Below are 18062 nucleotides of genomic sequence, written 5' to 3'. Positions count from 1 at the left end.
TCTGCGTGGGTGGGGGGGGGGGGGGGGGGGGGGGGGTCGATGTAAATAGTCCGGGTGGCCATTTGATTAGTTTAGTTGTTCAGCAGTCTTATGGCTTAGGGATAGAAGCTGTTAAGGTGCCTTTAAGTCCTAGACTTGGTGCCCGGTAGCAGAGAGAACAGTCTATGACTTGGGTGACTGGAGTCTTTGACCATTTTTGGGTCTTTCCTCTGACACCACCTAGTTATATACACTACCGGTCAAAAGTTTTAGAACACCTACTCATTCAAGGGTTTTTGTTTATTTCTACTATTTTCTATTGTAGAATAACAGTGAAGACATCAAAACTATGAAATAACACATGGAATCATGTAGTAACCAAAAAAGTTTTGAACGAATCAAAATATATTTTATATTTGAGATTCTTCAAATAGCCATGCATAGCCTTGATGACAGCTTTGCACATTCTTGGCATTCTCTCAACCAGCTTCACCTGGAATGCTTTTCCAACAGTCTTGAAGTTCCCACATATGTTGAGCACTTGTTGGGTGCTTTTCCTTCACTCTGCGGTCCAACACATCCCAAACCATCTCAATTTGGTGGAGGCCAGGTCATCTGATGCAGCACACCATCACTCTCCTTCTTGGTAAAATAAACCTTACACAGCCTGGAGGTGTGTTGGGTCATGGTCCTGTTGAAAAACAAATCAGACAGTGTCACCAGCAAAGCACCCCCCACACCATAACTCCTCCTCCTCCATGCTTTACAGTGGGAAATACACATGCAGAGATCATCCGTTCACCCACATCGCGTCTCACTAAGACATGGCGGTTGGAACCAAAAATCTCCAATTTGGAGAGGACAAATTTCCACCGGTCTAATGTCCATTGCTCATGTTTCTTGGCTCAAGCAAGTCTTCTTCTTGTTGGTGTCCTTTAGTAGTGGCTTCTTTGTAGCAATTTGACCATTGAAAGCCCGATTCACAGTCTCCTCTGAACAGTTGATGCTGAGATGTGTCTGTTACTTGAACTCTGTGAAACATTGATTTGGGGTGCAATTTCTGAGGCTTGTAACTCCAATGAATTCTTCTCTGCAGAGGTAACTCTGGGTCTTCCATTCCTGTGGCGGTCCTCATGAGAGCCAGTTTCATTATAGCGCTTGATTGTTTTTGCGACTGCACTTGAAGAAACTTTCAAAGTTTTAATGTTCCGTATTGACTGACCTTCATGTCTTAAAGTAATGATAGACTGTCATTTCTCTTTGCATATTTGAGCTGTTCTTACCATAATATGGACTTGGTGTTTTACCATATAGGGCTGTCTTCTGTACACCACCCCTACCTTGTCACAACACAACTGATTGGCTCAAACACATTACGAAGGAAAGAAATTCCACAAATTAACTTTTAACGAGGCACAGCTGTTAATTGAAATTCATTCCAGGTGACTACACACTATGCATACACATGGATTTAGTACTGTAGATATGTGGTAGTGGTGGAGTAGGGGCCTGAGGGCACACATTATGTTGTGAAATCTGTGAATGTAATGTTTTTAAAATTGTATGAACTTCCTTAATTTTGCTGGACTCCAGGAAGAGTAGCTGCTGCTTCAGCAGCAGCTAATGGGGATCCTTAATTAATACAAATACCTCATGAAGCTGGTTGAGAGAATGCCAAGAGTGTGCAAAGCTGTCATCAAGGCAAAGGGTGGCAATTTGAAAAATCTCAAATCTCAAATATATTTAGATTTGTTCAACATTTTTTGGGTGACTACATGATTCCATATGTGTTATTTCATAGTTTTAATGTCTTCAATATTATTCTACAATGTAGAAAATAGTAAAAATAAACAAAAACCCTTGAATGAGTAGGTGTTCTAAAACTTTTGACCGGTAGTGTAGATGCTGGATGTCAGGAAGCTTTACCCCCGTGATGAACTGAACCGTACATACTACCCTCTGTAGCGCCTTATGGTTAGATGCCGAGCAGTTGCCATACCAGGCGGTGATGCAACCGGTCAGGATGCTCTCGATGGTGCAGCTGTATATCTTTTTGAGGATCTGTGGACACATGCCATTCCTGAGGGAAAAGGTGTTGTCGTGCACTCTTCACAACTGTTTTGGTGTGTTTGGACCATGATAGTTTGATGGTGATGTGGACACCAAGGAACTTGAAATTCTTGACCCGCTCCACTTCAGTCCCGTCGATGTCCTTTTCATATTGTCCACGATCAGCTCCTTTGTCTTGCTCATATTGAGAGAGCGCTTGTTGTCATGGCACCACACCGCCAGGTCTCTGACCACCTCCCTATAGGCTGTCTCATCGTTTTCGGTGATCAGGCCTACCACTGTTGTGTCGTCAGCAAACTTAATGATGGTGTTGGAGTCGTGCTTGGCCACACAGTCATGGGTGAACAGGGAGTACAGGGAGTACAGGAGGAGGGGACTAAGCACGTACCCCTGAGGGGCCGCAGTGTTGCGGATCAGCGTGGCAGATGTGTTGTTGCCTACCCTCACCACCTGGGGGAGGCCCGTCAGGATGTCCAGGATCTAGTTGCAGAGGGAGGTGTTTAGTCCCAGGGTCCTTAGCTTAGTGATGAGCTTTGTTGGCACTATGATGTTGAACGCTAAGCTGTAGTCAATAAACAGCATTCTCACATAGGTGTTCCTTTTGTTCAGGTGGGAAAGGGCATTGTGTAGTGCAATAGAGATTGCCTCGTCTGTGGATCTGTTGGGGCGGTATGTGAATTGGAGTCGGTCTAGGGTTTCTGGCATGATGGTGTTGATGTGAGCCATGACCAGCCTTTTAAAGCACTTCATGGCTACCGACGTGAGTGCCACGGGGCGGTAATCATTTAGGCCGGTTACCTTCGCTTTCTTGGGCACAGGGACTATGGTGGTCCATTGGATGAATCCTGGAACATATTACAGTCTGTGCTAGCAAAACAGTCCTATAGCGTAGCATCCACGTTATCTGACCACTTCTGTATTGAGCGAGTCACTGGTACTGCCTGCTTTAGTTTTTGCTTGTAAGCAAGAATCAAGAGGATAGAATTATGGTCAGATTTGCCAAATGGAGGGCGAGGGAGAGGTTTGTACGCATCTCTGTGTGTGGAGTAAAGGTGGTCTAGAGTTTGTTTTTTTGTTTTTCCAGTGGTTGCACGTGACATACTGGTAGAAATTAGGTAAAACGGATTTAAGTGACTTTGGGTGTCGTGAAAAGCGCTTAAAATAAAATGTATTATTATATTAAATTACTTATCCTATGTATTCTATGATCAAAGTACATGCAACCAACACACTACCTGTAACGGTTGTCCTCCTCCTCTTCGTCCGAAGAGGAAGAGTAGGGATTGGACCAAAGCGCAGCATTGTGATACGACATGATATTTATTAAACAATACGAAAACTAAACACACTTGAGAATTTACAAAATAATAAACGAAGTCAAACAGACCTGAACAGAACGAACTTACATATACACGAAGAACGCATGAACAGGTACAGACGACACAAACGAACAAACGAAACAGTCCCGTGTGGTGCACAGACACAGGAGACAACCACCCACAAACAAACAGTGTGAACAGCCTACCTATATATGATTCTCAATCAGAGGAAACGTCAAACACCTGTCTCTGATTGAGAACCATATAAGGCTAATTTCCAATGATCTAAACATAGAAACACAAAACATAGAATGCCCACCCCAACTCACACCCTGACCAACTAAACACATACAAAAATAACAGAAAACAGGTCAGGAACGTGACACTACCACATCCATAATGAGATTAATTTGTCAAAATCACTTAATAATTCATGCTACAGTAGTTATATTGTTTTACTTTTTTTTTTAAAGGAAACTCATTGTGCCTGTGATAAAAATCTAGGCTTAATAGGCCATCACCCACACTACGTTGCTAGAAAACATTATTCCAGTGGCATTCATTAAATTCCTGATAGACAACTTTACCATTCTTTCCAACTGTTTCAGCAGCAGCAACATGGCAACAATGCACCCATGTTAAGTTCCTGTTACTAGAAAATGGCCGGTAAGTGTGTCAGCAACTTGCTCAATGTATTCTGTTCTTCCCAGCAAAGTCTATCCATCAGACATTACCTCCTGCAGTGCAAACCATCCTCAATGTGTCTGTTTTATTAATGACCACCCCAACTACCTTTGTCTTATCATCAACATTTTTGTGGACACTGTAGCAGTTCTCTCCTCTCACCAGCCTCTCTCAATCTACCTGCTGTGCCCCCCCCCCCCCCCCCCCCACAGAATCTAACGAAATCAGGGAGAGATGTCTGCCTTTCTAAATTTTGTGACTCCATGGAGTAGTGACCTGTGTGAGTGATGTCAGTGCCTTCTGTCAGCCGGTCATCATCTGAGGAGATCACTGTAAACCTCGGCGACGTGCTGGTCAATGGTGTAGCCGGGCGGTCGATCGTGTCCCCTCGCAGCCTCTCGCTGCCGTTATGTCTCTAATCATCCTCTACTCCGTCTTCAATCAGCTCCACTTACGTGTGAAGGGCTGCTCGCCACGCCGGCCCCTCCTGTGGTGCTTAGATCACACCTACGATGACTGACACAAGGGATAATGGGTGGGATAGAATGCTTGGGTAGGTGGGTGACTTGTGCGCTTCGGTTTCATGGAGTAAAAAAAAAAAACCAGTATTATAAATAGCAGCGCATCGCCTTTGAAGTGGTGTTTTATTATATTACGAAGAAACATTTCCTATCTACGTCTCATAATGAATCCCTGCTTGTTTATTACTCCTGGTCACTGACTTCCTGAGTATCTAAAAGCCTACGAGTGAGTGGTCTTCGTGACTTAGAATAACACATTGAAAACACACTGTTGATTGACATCTACCCCTTTAGCCACAGCTCAAGCTGCTGAAACCTGTGGTTTTGGAGAAAATGTGTATTCAGGAATGATACTCTTTATTCTCTCTCCACTGCTCTCTTCTGCCCTTCACAGATGTGACCCCATGCTTGGCTGTTTGGACTCTGAGAGTCCTCTTACACCTGTCACCTCCCTGTAGACTGGTCTATATTAGTGTCATAGGAGATGATCTGGTCTGTACATCACACCTATCCAACTGAATCCCCCTCCTAAGACTGTCATGATGATCAATATTGCTTTTCCAAACTATTCCCTTTATTGACACTGACTAATACGGCTACATACTGTATGTAGTTTGACAATGGATTGGGAAGGAAATTAGAATAGATTGACAATGTGGTTGATCAAAAGGAGTTGGCTGAAACTGATAGTGGTGTAAAGTACTTAAGTAGTTTGTTTTGTATCTGTACTTTACTATTCATGTTTTTTGCCAACTTTTACTTCACTACATTCCCTGACACCCGAAAGTACTTGTTACCTTTGGAAAAGAAAATGGTCCAATTCACACATTATCAAGAGAACATCCCTGGTCATCCCTATTGACTCTGATCTGGCGGACTTATTATACACAAATGCTTTATTTGTAATGATGTCTGAGTGTTGGAGTGTGCCCCTGGCAATCCATAAAATAAAAACATTAGTGTGCCGCTTGGTTTGCTTAATATAAGGAATTTGAAATCAAATCAAATCACATTTATTTATATAGCCCTTCTTACATCAGCTGATATCTCAAAGTGCTGTACAGAAACCCAGCCTAAAACCCCAAACAGCAAGCAATGCAGGTGTAGAAGCACGGTGGCTAGGAAAAACTCCCTAGAAAGGCCAAAACCTAGGAAGAAACCTAGAGAGGAACCAGGCAATGAGGGGTGGCCAGTCCTCTTCTGGCTGTGCCGGGTGGAGATTATAACAGAACATGGCCAAGATGTTCAAATGTTCATAAATGACCAGCATGATCAAATAATAATAATCACAGTAGTTGTCGAGGGTGCAACAAGTCAGAACCTCAGGAGTAAATGTCAGTTGGCTTTTCATAGCCGATCATTGAGAGTATCTCTACCGCTCCTGCTGTCTCTAGAGAGTTGAAAACAACAGGTCTGGGACAGGTAGCACGTCCGGTGAACAGGTCAGGGTTCCATAGCCGCAGGCAGAACAGTTGAAACTGGAGCAGCAGTAGTCCTGAGGCATGGTCCTAGGGCTCAGGTTCTCTGAGAGAGAGAGAGAATTAGAGAGAGCATACTTAAATTCACACAGGACACCGGATAAGACAGGAGAAGTACTCCAGATATAACAGACTGACCCTAGACCCCGACACATAAACTACTGCAGCATAAATACTGGAGGCTGAGAAATGATTTATACTTTTAGCAATTCCATTTACTTTTGATACTTAAGTATATTTAAAACCAAATACTCAAGTAGTATTTTACTGGGTGACTTTCACTTTTACTTGAATCATTTTCTATTAAGGTATCTTTACTTTACTTTACTTCTTTACTACTATGACAATTGGGTACTTTTTCCACCACTGCAAACACTCAGCAAAATGGCTGCAACGTGGCAGAGGAAAGGTTAGACTCAGAGCTCATACTCCGAGGTCAAAAAAAGGTGACCTCACCACATAACCCATAGAGGTTTTGTCACTTTTTTTTAAAACTTCTGGCCTTAATTTTTCCTACCTGTGACCTTTTTCTGCCTCATTAAAATCGTGTTTCTGAGCCGTTACAGTCAGAGGTTAAAAGGTGAAGGCTGATTGAGGAGGAGCTATGAAGGCACAGATCAGAATCAGAGAGGGGTTGAGTTATTTTCGGTTCTGTCATGTCAGTAAATGCAAGTCATGGTGATAGTTTCCAGTGGTGGAAAAAGTCTTCTCAGTTAAATGTTAGAGACAGATAGAAATCAAATGTATTTATAAAGCCCTTCTTACATCAGCTAATGTCACGAAGTGATGGGAAGGTGCTAAAATGAGTGCAGAGCCATCCATAATCCACAAGCATGTGGAGATACAGTAGTTGTTCCTCCATCTGCAGCTTTCAATGGGGGTCGTTGTGAGGGGTGGACCTCAACATGCTTGCCAGTCTGATTAGGAAAAGGGTGGGTGTGGGCGACGGCACCAGTACATACCAAGCCCATATCTATTATCATGTGTTTCACAAGGGTAGCCACAATCTCATTACCATAGGATGCAGCAGAAATTGTTCCTTAAGAGCTTTGTTGTTGTGTTGTTCAGTTTCATCTTTTATTATATATTTTGACGTCGCCTGCTTGGGTAGTGCAAATCCCATCCCCCTCTCCCTGCCTCTCCCTTTCCTACCACAACCCCTGCGGTGATCACAGAGAGATGTCGTAAATTCCTGAGAATCTCCTCATGGCCAACAGTATTATAGACAGAGGGTAAACTTTCAGGACAAAGGAATTCTCTTCCACCTCACAGAACTTGAGGTACGAACATATTTCATGTTCCTGCAAAAGTAGGAAAGATCGGTGAAGATCCTAGCTATTAACATGTCCATTTGTCCCCATGTGGGAAACTCAGGAGAGCCTGTGGGACCACATTACCATACCGCTGTTTATATAATAACCTCAGATATGAGGTTTACAGCTGTTTGTTGTATAAAATGAATGAGTGAGTATGATACTGTTTGTATAATTGTGTAATATGATTTTGAACTGTTTAATGAAGGAAAATACAACTCCCTGTTGTATTTGAACTAAATCCAAGGATCGCCCTGAGCCAGTTGGGTCAGAGACAATGGAACCACCCCTCTCTGCTATCTGAATAAAAGCCAACTCTAAGAAATTACCATTTAGACCATGTTTATCCTCAATGGGGAGAACGAAGGTTGAATGTAACATTGCTGAATCTTTAACCATACCACGTGGTTAAAACTCTTATACTAATAAGTAATAACTGCTCTTCCTCCCGGGGAAGGACTGCCCGTTCCATGATCTCGCCATCACGGTTGACAACTCCATTGTGTCCTCCTCCCAGAGTGCTAAGAACCTTGGCGTGATCCTGGACAACACCCTGTCGTTCTCAACTAACATCAAGGCGGTGACCCGTTCCTGTAGGTTCGTGCTCTACAACATTCGCAGAGTACGACCCTGCCTCACGCAGGAAGCGGCGCAGGTCCTAATCCAGGCACTTGTCATCTCCCGTCTGGATTACTGCAACTCGCTGTTGGCTGGGCTCCCTGCCTGTGCCATTAAACCCCTACAACTCATCCAGAACGCCGCAGCCCGTCTGGTGTTCAACTTTCCCAAGTTCTCTCACGTCACCCCGCTCCTCCGCTCTCTCCACTGGCTTCCAGTTGAAGCTCGCATCCGCTACAAGACCATGGTGCTTGCCTACGGAGCTGTGAGGGGAACGGCACCTCCGTACCTTCAGGCTCTGATCAGGCCCTACACCCAAACAAGGGCACTGCGTTCATCCACCTCTGGCCTGCTCGCCTCCCTACCTCTGAGGAAGTACAGTTCCCGCTCAGCCCAGTCAAAACTGTTCGCTGCTCTGGCACCCCAATGGTGGAACAAACTCCCTCACGACGCCAGGTCAGCGGAGTCAATCACCACCTTCCGGAGACACCTGAAACCCCACCTCTTTAAGGAATACCTAGGATAGGATAAAGTAATCCTTCTAACCCCCCCCCCCCCTTAAAAGAGTTAGATGCACTATTGTAAAGTGGTTGTTCCACTGGATATCATAAGGTGAATGCACCAATTTGTAAGTCGCTCTGGATAAGAGCGTCTGCTAAATGACTTAAATGTAAATGTATGTAAATGTAAATAAGAACAAGTTTTGATATTGACTACCAGTCTGCAGCTAGGAATTCGGTGTCATTGGACGCGAAGAAAGACAACCGCCGAAACATCCATTCTATAACGAATGTCACTCTGAACTCTCCACAATAACTCCGACAGAAGGAACTCCAACAAATTGAACTTCTCTCTAACGATCAAGACAACACACAGAGCGTAAATATATATATATATTGATTGCAATTGTTCCCGAATGAGTGAGCGTTCATGTGTAAGGATTAGCATGTTAGTTGTTATAATTATGGACTCTGTAGTGAATTCTTAGTCGAACGCCATTTCCCCTTTGTCTAACAAGCAATGCCGGTTCAGCCCACTAGGGCATATTTCTCCCATCATTTCATGTAACTATTTTAAGTTTGTTTGTTTGTTTATGCATTTCTGTGAATTAATTAGTTAGTAATAAATAAATGATTTAAGACAATTGATGTATGGATGACTCATAGTGAAGACTGGGTTCGTGCAGATAATCGACAATTTACGACGTTTGGAATGAGACTAACGTGAGGTAGAGTAAATAAATCATTAATTAGAAGACTATTGATCAGATACGAAAATATCTGAAAGGTTATATTGGGAAATTATAACTTTGTAATCTAATAACTTTCCCTGGTGCCCTCGAATTCATAGTTAATTAATTACGTTATTACTCAAGTGATCGCGTAATCTCTAATTACAGGAATCTATGATAAAAACTATAAGTCTTCAATTTAACGATAGCAAAGACACGACACAGGGCTGAAGAATCACACAAGAGCTCCTCCAGACATGTTGCTTGATTGACTGAGGCTGACATACTTCCCTTCGAATGATGTAAACCAGCATACTTTCTGTGTTTCATGTTCTCTCCACAAGCCTTGAGAGGAGGGAGGTGAAAATGAAAGTAGCCTTCTTCCTATGCTACTGCCTCACCTCTCCGTCCGCTTCCTATGCTACTGCCTCACCTGTCTACTGCCTCACCTGTCCGTCCTCCTCCTATGCTACTGCCTCACCTGTCTGTCTTCTTCCTATGCTACTGCCTAACCTGTCTGCTCTCTTCCTATGCTACTGCCTCACCTGTCTACTGCCTCACCTGTCCGTCCTCTTCCTATGCTACTGTCTCACCTGTCTGTCCTCTTCCTATGCTACTGTCTCACCTGTCTGTCCTCTTCCTATGCTACTGCCTAACCTGTCTGCTCTCTTCCTATGCTACTGCCTCACCTGTCTACTGCCTCACCTGTCCGTCCTCTTCCTATGCTACTGCCTCACCTGTCTGTCCTCTTCCTATGCTACTGTCTCACCTGTCTGTCCTCTTCCTATGCTACTGCCTCACATGTCTGTCCTCTTCCTATGCTACTGTCTCACCTGTCTGTCCTCTTCCTATGCTACTGCCTCACCTGTCTACTGCCTCACCTGTCCGTCCTCTTCCTATGCTACTGCCTCACCTGTCTGTCCTCTTCCTATGCTACTGTCTCACCTGTCTGTCCTCTTCCTATGCTACTGCCTCACATGTCTGTCCTCTTGCTATGCTACTGTCTCACCTGTCTGTCCTCTTCCTATGCTACTGTCTCACCTGTCTGTTCTCTTCCTATGCTACTGTCTCACCTGTCTGTTCTCTTCATATGCTACTGCCTCACCTGTCTGACCTCTTCCAATGTTACTGCCTCACCTGTCTGACCTCTTCCTATGCTACTGCCTCACCTGTCTGACCTCGTCCTATGCTACTGCCTCACCTGTCTGACCTCGTCCTATGCTACTGCCTCACCTGTCTGTCCTCTTCCTATCCTACTGTCTCACCTGTCTGCTCTCTTCCAATCCTACTGTCTCAACTGTCTGCTCTCTTCCAATCCTACTGTCTCAACTGTCTGTCATCTTCCTATGCTACTGCCTCACCTGTCTGCTCTCTTCCTATGCTACTGCCTCACTTGTCTGCTCTCTTCCTATGCTACTGCCTCACCTGTCTGTCATCTTCCTATGCTACTGCCTCACCTGTCCGTCCTCTTCCTATGTTACTGTCTCACCTGTCTGCTCTCTTCCAATCCTACTGTCTCACCTGTCTGTCATCTTCCTATGCTACTGCCTCACCTGTCTGTCCTCTTCCTATGCTACTGCCTCACCTGTCTGTCCTCTTCCTATGCTACTGCCTCACCTGTCTGTCCTCTTCCTATGCTACTGCCTCACCTGTCTGCTCTCTTCCTATTCTACTGTCTCACCTGTCTGCTCTCTTCCTATGCTACTGTCTCACCTGTCTGCTCTCTTCCTATGCTACTGCCTCACCTCTCTGTCCCTTCCTATGCTACTGCCTCACCTGTCTGTCCTCTTCCTATGCTACTGCCTCACCTGTCTGTCCTCTTCCTATGCTACTGCCTCACCTGTCTGCTCTCTTCCTATTCTACTGTCTCACCTGTCTGCTCTCTTCCTATGCTACTGTCTCACCTGTCTGCTCTCTTCCTATGCTACTGCCTCACCTCTCTGTCCCTTCCTATGCTACTGCCTCACCTGTCTGTCCTCTTCCTATGCTACTGCCTCACCTCTCTGTCCCTTCCTATGCTACTGCCTCACCTGTCTGTCCTCCTCCTATGCTACTGTCTCACCTGTCTGCTCTCTTCCTATCCTACTGTCTCACCTGTCTGTCCTCTTCCTATGCTACTGTCTCACCTGTCCGTCCTCTTCCTATGCTACTGTCTCACCTGTCTGCTCTCTTCCTATTCTACTGTCTCACCTGTCTGCTCTCTTCCTATGCTACTGTCTCACCTGTCTGCTCTCTTCCTATTCTACTGTCTCACCTGTCTGCTCTCTTCCTATGCTACTGTCTCACCTGTCTGCTCTCTTCCTATCCTACTGTCTCACCTGTCTGCTCTCTTCCTATTCTACTGTCTCACCTGTCTGCTCTCTTCCTATGCTACTGTCTCACCTGTCTGCTCTCTTCCTATGCTACTGCCTCACCTGTCTGTCCTCTTCCTATGCTACTGTCTCACCTGTCTGACCTCGTCCTATGCTACTGTCTCACCTGTCTGACCTCGTCCTATGCTACTGTCTCACCTGTCTGTCCTCTTCCTATGCTACTGTCTCACCTGTCTGACCTCGTCCTATGCTACTGTCTCACCTGTCCGTCCTTTTCCTATGCTACTGTCTCACCTGTCTGACCTCGTCCTATGCTACTGTCTCACCTGTCCGTCCTTTTCCTATGCTACTGCCTCACCTGTCTGTCCTCTTCCTATGCTACTGTCTCACCTATCTGCTCTCTTCCTATGTTACTGTCTCACCTGTCTGCTCTTTTCCTATCCTACTGTCTCACCTGTCTGCTCTCTTCCTATTCTACTGTCTCACCTGTCTGCTCTCTTCCTATTCTACTGTCTCACCTGTCTGCTCTCTTCCTATTCTACTGTCTCACCTGTCTGCTCTCTTCCTATGCTACTGTCTCACCTGTCTGCTCTTTTCCTATCCTACTGTCTCACCTGTCTGCTCTCTTCCTATTCTACTGTCTCACCTGTCTGCTCTCTTCCTATGCTACTGTCTCACCTGTCTGCTCTCTTCCTATCCTACTGTCTCACCTGTCTGCTCTCTTCCTATTCTACTGTCTCACCTGTCTGCTCTCTTCCTATGCTACTGTCTCGCCTGTCTGCTCTCTTCCTATTCTACTGTCTCACCTGTCCGTCCTTTTCCTATGCTACTGCCTCACCTGTCCGTCCTCTTCCTATGCTACTGTCTCACCTGTCTTCTCTCTTCCTATTCTACTGTCTCACCTGTCTGCTCTCTTCCTATCCTACTGTCTCACCTGTCTGCTCTCTTCCTATTCTACTGTCTCACCTGTCTGCTCTCTTCCTATTCTACTGTCTCACCTGTCTGCTCTCTTCCTATTCTACTGTCTCACCTGTCTGCTCTCTTCCTATTCTACTGTCTCACCTGTCTGCTCTCTTCCTATGCTACTGTCTCGCCTGTCTGCTCTCTTCCTATTCTACTGTCTCACCTGTCTGCTCTCTTCCTATTCTACTGTCTCGCCTGTCTGCTCTCTTCCTATTCTACTGTCTCGCCTGTCTGCTCTCTTCCTATTCTACTGTCTCGCCTGTCTGCTCTCTTCCTATGCTACTGTCTCGCCTGTCTGCTCTCTTCCTATGCTACTGTCTCACCTGTCTGCTCTCTTCCTATGCTACTGTCTCACCTGTCTGCTCTCTTCCTATGCTACTGTCTCACCTGTCTGCTCTCTTCCTATGCTACTGTCTCACCTGTCTGCTCTCTTCCTATTCTACTGTCTCGCCTGTCTGCTCTCTTCCTATTCTACTGTCTCACCTGTCTGCTCTCTTCCTATTCTACTGTCTCACCTGTCTGCTCTCTTCCTATGCTACTGTCTCGCCTGTCTGTCCTCTTCCTATGCTACTGTCTCACCTGTCTGCTCTCTTCCTATCCTACTGTCTCGCCTGTCTGCTCTCTTCCTATGCTACTGTCTCACCTGTCTGCTCTCTTCCTATGCTACTGTCTCACCTGTCTGCTCTCTTCCTATGCTACTGTCTCACCTGTCTGTCCTCTTCCTATGCTACTGTCTCACCTGTCTGCTCTCTTCCTATCCTACTGTCTCGCCTGTCTGCTCTCTTCCTATTCTACTGCTGAAACACTATGCAACACCGCTCTCGCTGTCGTCCTTCTCTTTTTTAGTGTCAATGGATAAAGAATTTCACAGTTATGTTTGACACCTTTTAGCAAAGTACCGTTCAAAAACATTTACAGGGCGGAAGATGCTTTGTTCTCTTTGTTCTAACAAAAATTTTAACAAAAATTCTCTGCCCAGTTCGGAGGGGAAAAATATTTTATTTGTATTACTGAATATAATCCACTATGCATCAATAAAATATCCACACATGAAAAATGAATGAGAAAACAAATTAACATTTTAATAGTCTAATATTATTTTCAAGTGACATTTTGTACATTTGGCACCTCTTCCCTCTTCATGTTTTCAGCCATATGGTGGCAGTATGGTCACATTTGTTCTAAATGGCTTGAGGTCTGTTCCTGGGAGAGTAATGTACACTTTCCAGGCAAAAGATATTTCCTCTAATCCAGATCAATCCAGATGTCCAGATGTTTTCTTCATTAAGATGTAACAGATACATTTTTTATGTTTAATCCAAAGTCTTACAACTAAATTATTACAGTAAAAGAGCTTTGTGTCAATGCCTACAGTGCAAAGTAGATTGCTGCTGAGCATACGAAGTAGACAATTCCTGAATAACCTTTTTCATAAAACTCTCCATAAACCCCTTTCATTTTCATGGCAATCATTTATAAGGATATCAACTGCATTTCATTAATTTGCTATGAACTAAACCTTATTATCTGGTTCCACATCACAACTGAAAATCACATCAGAACCCCCTCCTTCCGAAGTCCACACATTGAAGGAAGAAACAGCTATTCATAAACACCAGTATTTCAATAAATGTTTGAAATTGTTAAATTGTAAAAAATAAAAAACACAATTACGTAGGAACTTGATGTAAGTATGTAATGTAAACTTTCTCCACAATCGAAACAGGCTATTTTTGATTTTTGATTTAACACTGACCCCCCCCCCCCCCCCCCCCCCCCGACTCGTTGAATTATAATCCGGTTTGCAAACAGGTTAGTCAGAAAGTGTTTTGTTTCTGAGAGGCCGTTCCAGCTGTTGCATTTCAAGGAACTGTAATCCTTCCGAGAGTGGCTGTGGAGGAGGCCGGTTTGGCAGGAAATTGTCTGATTACCAGAGGGAGCACAGCATGCATGTGTTGCAGACTTTTCTCTCTCTTCCCTGCGCACTGACACTTCATTTAATACCAATACAGGTCCTTTTTCTCCAGAACTATTCCTGAAAGAGGGAAGAATAGGTGATGAATAACTCAAAACAGACCTTTTGAAAACCAACCAAACAATCAAATGATATGAAGTTGAGAAAAAGCACTGAAGCACAGGTACTGTGAAACCCCCCTAATCTTCACAACACAAATGAATTTTGGATGGTAGATTTATCAGACAGTGATCTAGGCTACAGTTCACTATCTAATCTATGTGTAAGAGAGACGTCTTCCTCTTCCTACACATGAATAGTGATAAGGGATCTGTGTTGAGGTAGCCATACCTGAGTCAGGGTTCATGGGTTCTCTGAAGACCGGGTGACCCGTCCAGCTAGGGAAAAGCTCTGGTTTGGAACCTGAGACCAAGTCTGCAGCCACCTCTGACCGGTCACTGTGGAGGAGATTGAGCAGGGAGTTGGTGTAATGCTGTCCAGTGACCCCCAGGCCCTCAGAGGACATGGCATGGGGATAGGCCATGGCGGGCAGGCCCAGACCACCATGTTGCCTAGAGGCGAAGGCCCAGGGGCTGGGGCTCTCGTCTGGGGAGTCGAGGGCGGGGGGGTGGCTGGAGCTGGACTCCTTGGTGTTGCTCAGCTGAAGGGAACCAGAGACAGGGGCAAAGTGGCCTTCAGACCAGGATGGGGTTGAGACACCCCACTGACAAGACGTTAAGTCAGACTCTGAAACAGATTGAGAAACAGTATCTAGAATTTTATTTCATTGTGTACATTTCACGTCAGTGAACACTTGTTTTCTTGTTCGGTGCACACAGCATCAGGATGATAAACTTAATTGCACAGTATGAGATATGAGTCTGCTCACCAGATTTGACAGCTTTGCGGCTCTTTTTGCCCTTCCCGCTGGGGGCCTTGTTCTTGCCGGCCTTGCCGAGGGCACGGGTGAAGTGTTGGTCCACCATGCTACCAATGTCACCCTGGAAGTAGGTGAAGATGACTCTATCGGACTGCACCTCTGTCTTTACAACTTCCTGGGGGCTACCTGAACGAACTGCCATCGCTGACTCAACTCAGATCCTGGTGGAACATAGTAGAGTACAGTGGAGGCTGCTGAGGGGAGGATGGCTCATAATAATGGCCGTAACGGAGCATATGGAATGGCATCAAACACATGGAAACCATTTGTTTGATGTATTTGATACCATTCCGCTCCAGCCTTTACCAACGAGCCCGTCCTACGCGATTAAGGTGTAACCAACCTCCTGTGGTAGAGTACAGTAGTTGGAAGGTAGAGAACATTGATATTGTGAATAGCAAATCCATCTGTAGGCTAGGCTACTCATACAGCATGTGATTGTTTCATTAATTGGAATTATGCCGTTTGTAAGTCTATCATTTTGGATATGGAATTAATTTGCTTTGCTTTATCTTGGCCAGTTATAAATGAGAACTTGTTCTCAACTAGCTTACCCGGTTAAATAAAGGTGAAATAAAAATGTAAATGTTATAACTCTCTCGGTTTGGATCGGATTTCCTGACTTGGATGGAGGCTGTAGCATCTAGGGGAATTAATCGATCATCTCGCCATGAAGTAGTCAAATAGTTCTTTTTTTATTTTGTTTTAATCAAAAAAAGGAAAGTCCTGAGGGGCTTATTTGATTCACCAACAGTTGAAAAATCCCCGTCAACCATGTATGTATGACCATAACAGAATGGGCAGGATAAGCTTTCCAAAACGTGACTGAAATGACATATTTTAATTGCAGATATCTGTTATTTGAAAACAATGTCTGCTTGTCAATACACACATTATAGGTACAAAGTAAATCGATGCTTATTGCTGTCCACGTTACAAGCTACATACCTTTCATCACAACTTTGTGATAAAAATCTGATAAAAATCAACAACCATATAATATTGAATGAAAAAGTTCCTAAGTGACATAAATCAGAGAATAATAGATACACCATAAATGGTTGTGGTGAATTATAATAATCAGAGATGTATCTGCAAATATTGGTAATACCATATATTACATTGACAGTATTCTTAGATTATATCAGAAGAAAGGAATACATGACATGTACTCTTACCTGAGCAGGTGAGCTCCTCTGACCAAGGACCAAGTTCCTGGTTTGATTGATTGAAGGAACCTTTGCTGTTGTTGCCTACATGTAATTGCCAAAAATGAGTCAAAATATCATTCCTTTGACAACAGAACTGGCATTCTTCAAATGCTGCTGATATAACACAACCTTTGAAGATCGTCGTGCTCTCTCAAGTTTCCAGATTGACGGAGTAAACATCAAACTCTCCGCTTATTGGAGTCAGACAACCTGCCTCCATTCAACACATCCAGCGCTCCAGCTGTCTGCAGTGCAGTAGACGTCGGGAGGGAGGGTGTGACGCGCTATAAACTCGGTATGATGAGAATGTAACTCAACAAGTTCCTCCACACACTTGCAGCACCTTTATAAAAACATTCCTTAGTGAACTGCACTGCCAAAAACGTCTGTTCACTTTTAGAAAAGAGTTTATGGGAACACATTCTATATGGGAAGGGTTTGTCAGTTAGAAAGTTTGGAACTATCTACAGTTTGATATTGGAAGGGTTAAAATAAATAATACCATTGTTATAGAATGGCTATTGCTTTGTGATATTTACATGATCATACTTTCTGTGCACTGTGCAAGTAATAATCCTAATGTCAATCTAAGACAAGCATTGAATGCTCAGTATAGATGGTTTCCTACGAGCAGAATGCAGACAGCTGAGCATTTTCAGACAGTAACGTAATTGCAATAATGCAATAAATAAATATTTTATATTCGTGTCACGCCCTGACCTTAGAGATCAAATCAAATGTATTTATATAGCCCTTCTTACATCAGCTGATATCTCAAAGTGCTGTACAGAAACCCAGCCTAAAACCCCAAACAGCAAGCAATGCAGGTGTAGAAGCACGGTGGCTAGGAAAAACTCCCTAGAAAGGCCAAAACCTAGGAAGAAACCTAGAGAGGAACCAGGCTATGAGGGGTGGCCAGTCCTCTTCTGGCTGTGCCGGTTGGAAATTATAACAGAACATGGCCAAGATGTTCAAATGTTCATAAATGACCAGCATGGTCAAATAATAATAATCACAGTAGTTGTCGAGGGTGCAGCAAGTCAGCACCTCAGGAGTAAATGTCAGTTGGCTTTTCATAGCCGATCATTAAGAGTATCTCTACCGCTCCTGTGGTTTCTAGAGAGTTGAAAACAGCAGGTCTGGGACAGGTAGCACGTCCGGTGAACAGGTCAGGGTTCCATAGCCGCAGGCAGAACAGTTGAAACTGGAGCAGCAGCACGGCCAGGAGATCCTTTTAATTCTCTATTTGGTTAGGTCAGGGTGTGACTAGGGTTGGCAATCTATGTTTTCTATTTCTTTGTTGGCCTGGTATGGTTCCCAATCAGAGGCAGCTATCGTCTCTGATTGGGGATCATATTTAGGCAGCCTTTTCCCACCTGTTGTTTGTGGGATCATGTTTTTGTGTAGCTGCCTGTGAGCAGCCCAGAACTTCACCTTTCGTTTTCTTCTGTATTGTTTTTGGTGAGCTT

At 44.3% G+C, this 18062-nt stretch overlaps 1 protein-coding gene across 1 annotated transcript; it reads right to left on the bottom strand.

Annotated features, from left to right (window-relative positions):
- Positions 1-14272: 14272 nt before the first annotated feature.
- LOC129827256 (transcription cofactor vestigial-like protein 3) lies at positions 14273-16833 on the bottom strand. The gene is made up of 4 exons (XM_055887993.1): positions 16561-16833; positions 15332-15543; positions 14794-15189; positions 14273-14523 (listed from the first exon to the last, which is right to left on the bottom strand). The coding sequence occupies exons 2-4, from the start codon at positions 15522-15524 to the stop codon at positions 14486-14488; spliced, it is 627 nt and encodes a 208-aa protein (XP_055743968.1). The 5' UTR covers positions 15525-15543; positions 16561-16833; the 3' UTR covers positions 14273-14485.
- Positions 16834-18062: the final 1229 nt, after the last annotated feature.

The sequence above is a fragment of the Salvelinus fontinalis genome, chromosome 29 (genome assembly GCF_029448725.1).
Source record: "Salvelinus fontinalis isolate EN_2023a chromosome 29, ASM2944872v1, whole genome shotgun sequence".
Lineage (NCBI taxonomy): Eukaryota > Metazoa > Chordata > Actinopteri > Salmoniformes > Salmonidae > Salvelinus > Salvelinus fontinalis.
This window is presented reverse-complemented; position numbering and strand designations above follow the sequence as displayed.

Coding starts and splice junctions, on each gene's coding strand:
- LOC129827256 (XM_055887993.1), bottom strand. CDS start 15,524: ATGGCAGTTCGTTCAGGTAGCCCCCAGGAAGTTGTAAAGACAGAGGTG. Junction 15,190..15,331: donor CCGCAAAGCTGTCAAATCTG/GTGAGCAGACTC, acceptor AATCTGTTTCAG/AGTCTGACTTAACGTCTTGT. Junction 14,524..14,793: donor ACCCATGAACCCTGACTCAG/GTATGGCTACCT, acceptor TCCCTCTTTCAG/GAATAGTTCTGGAGAAAAAG.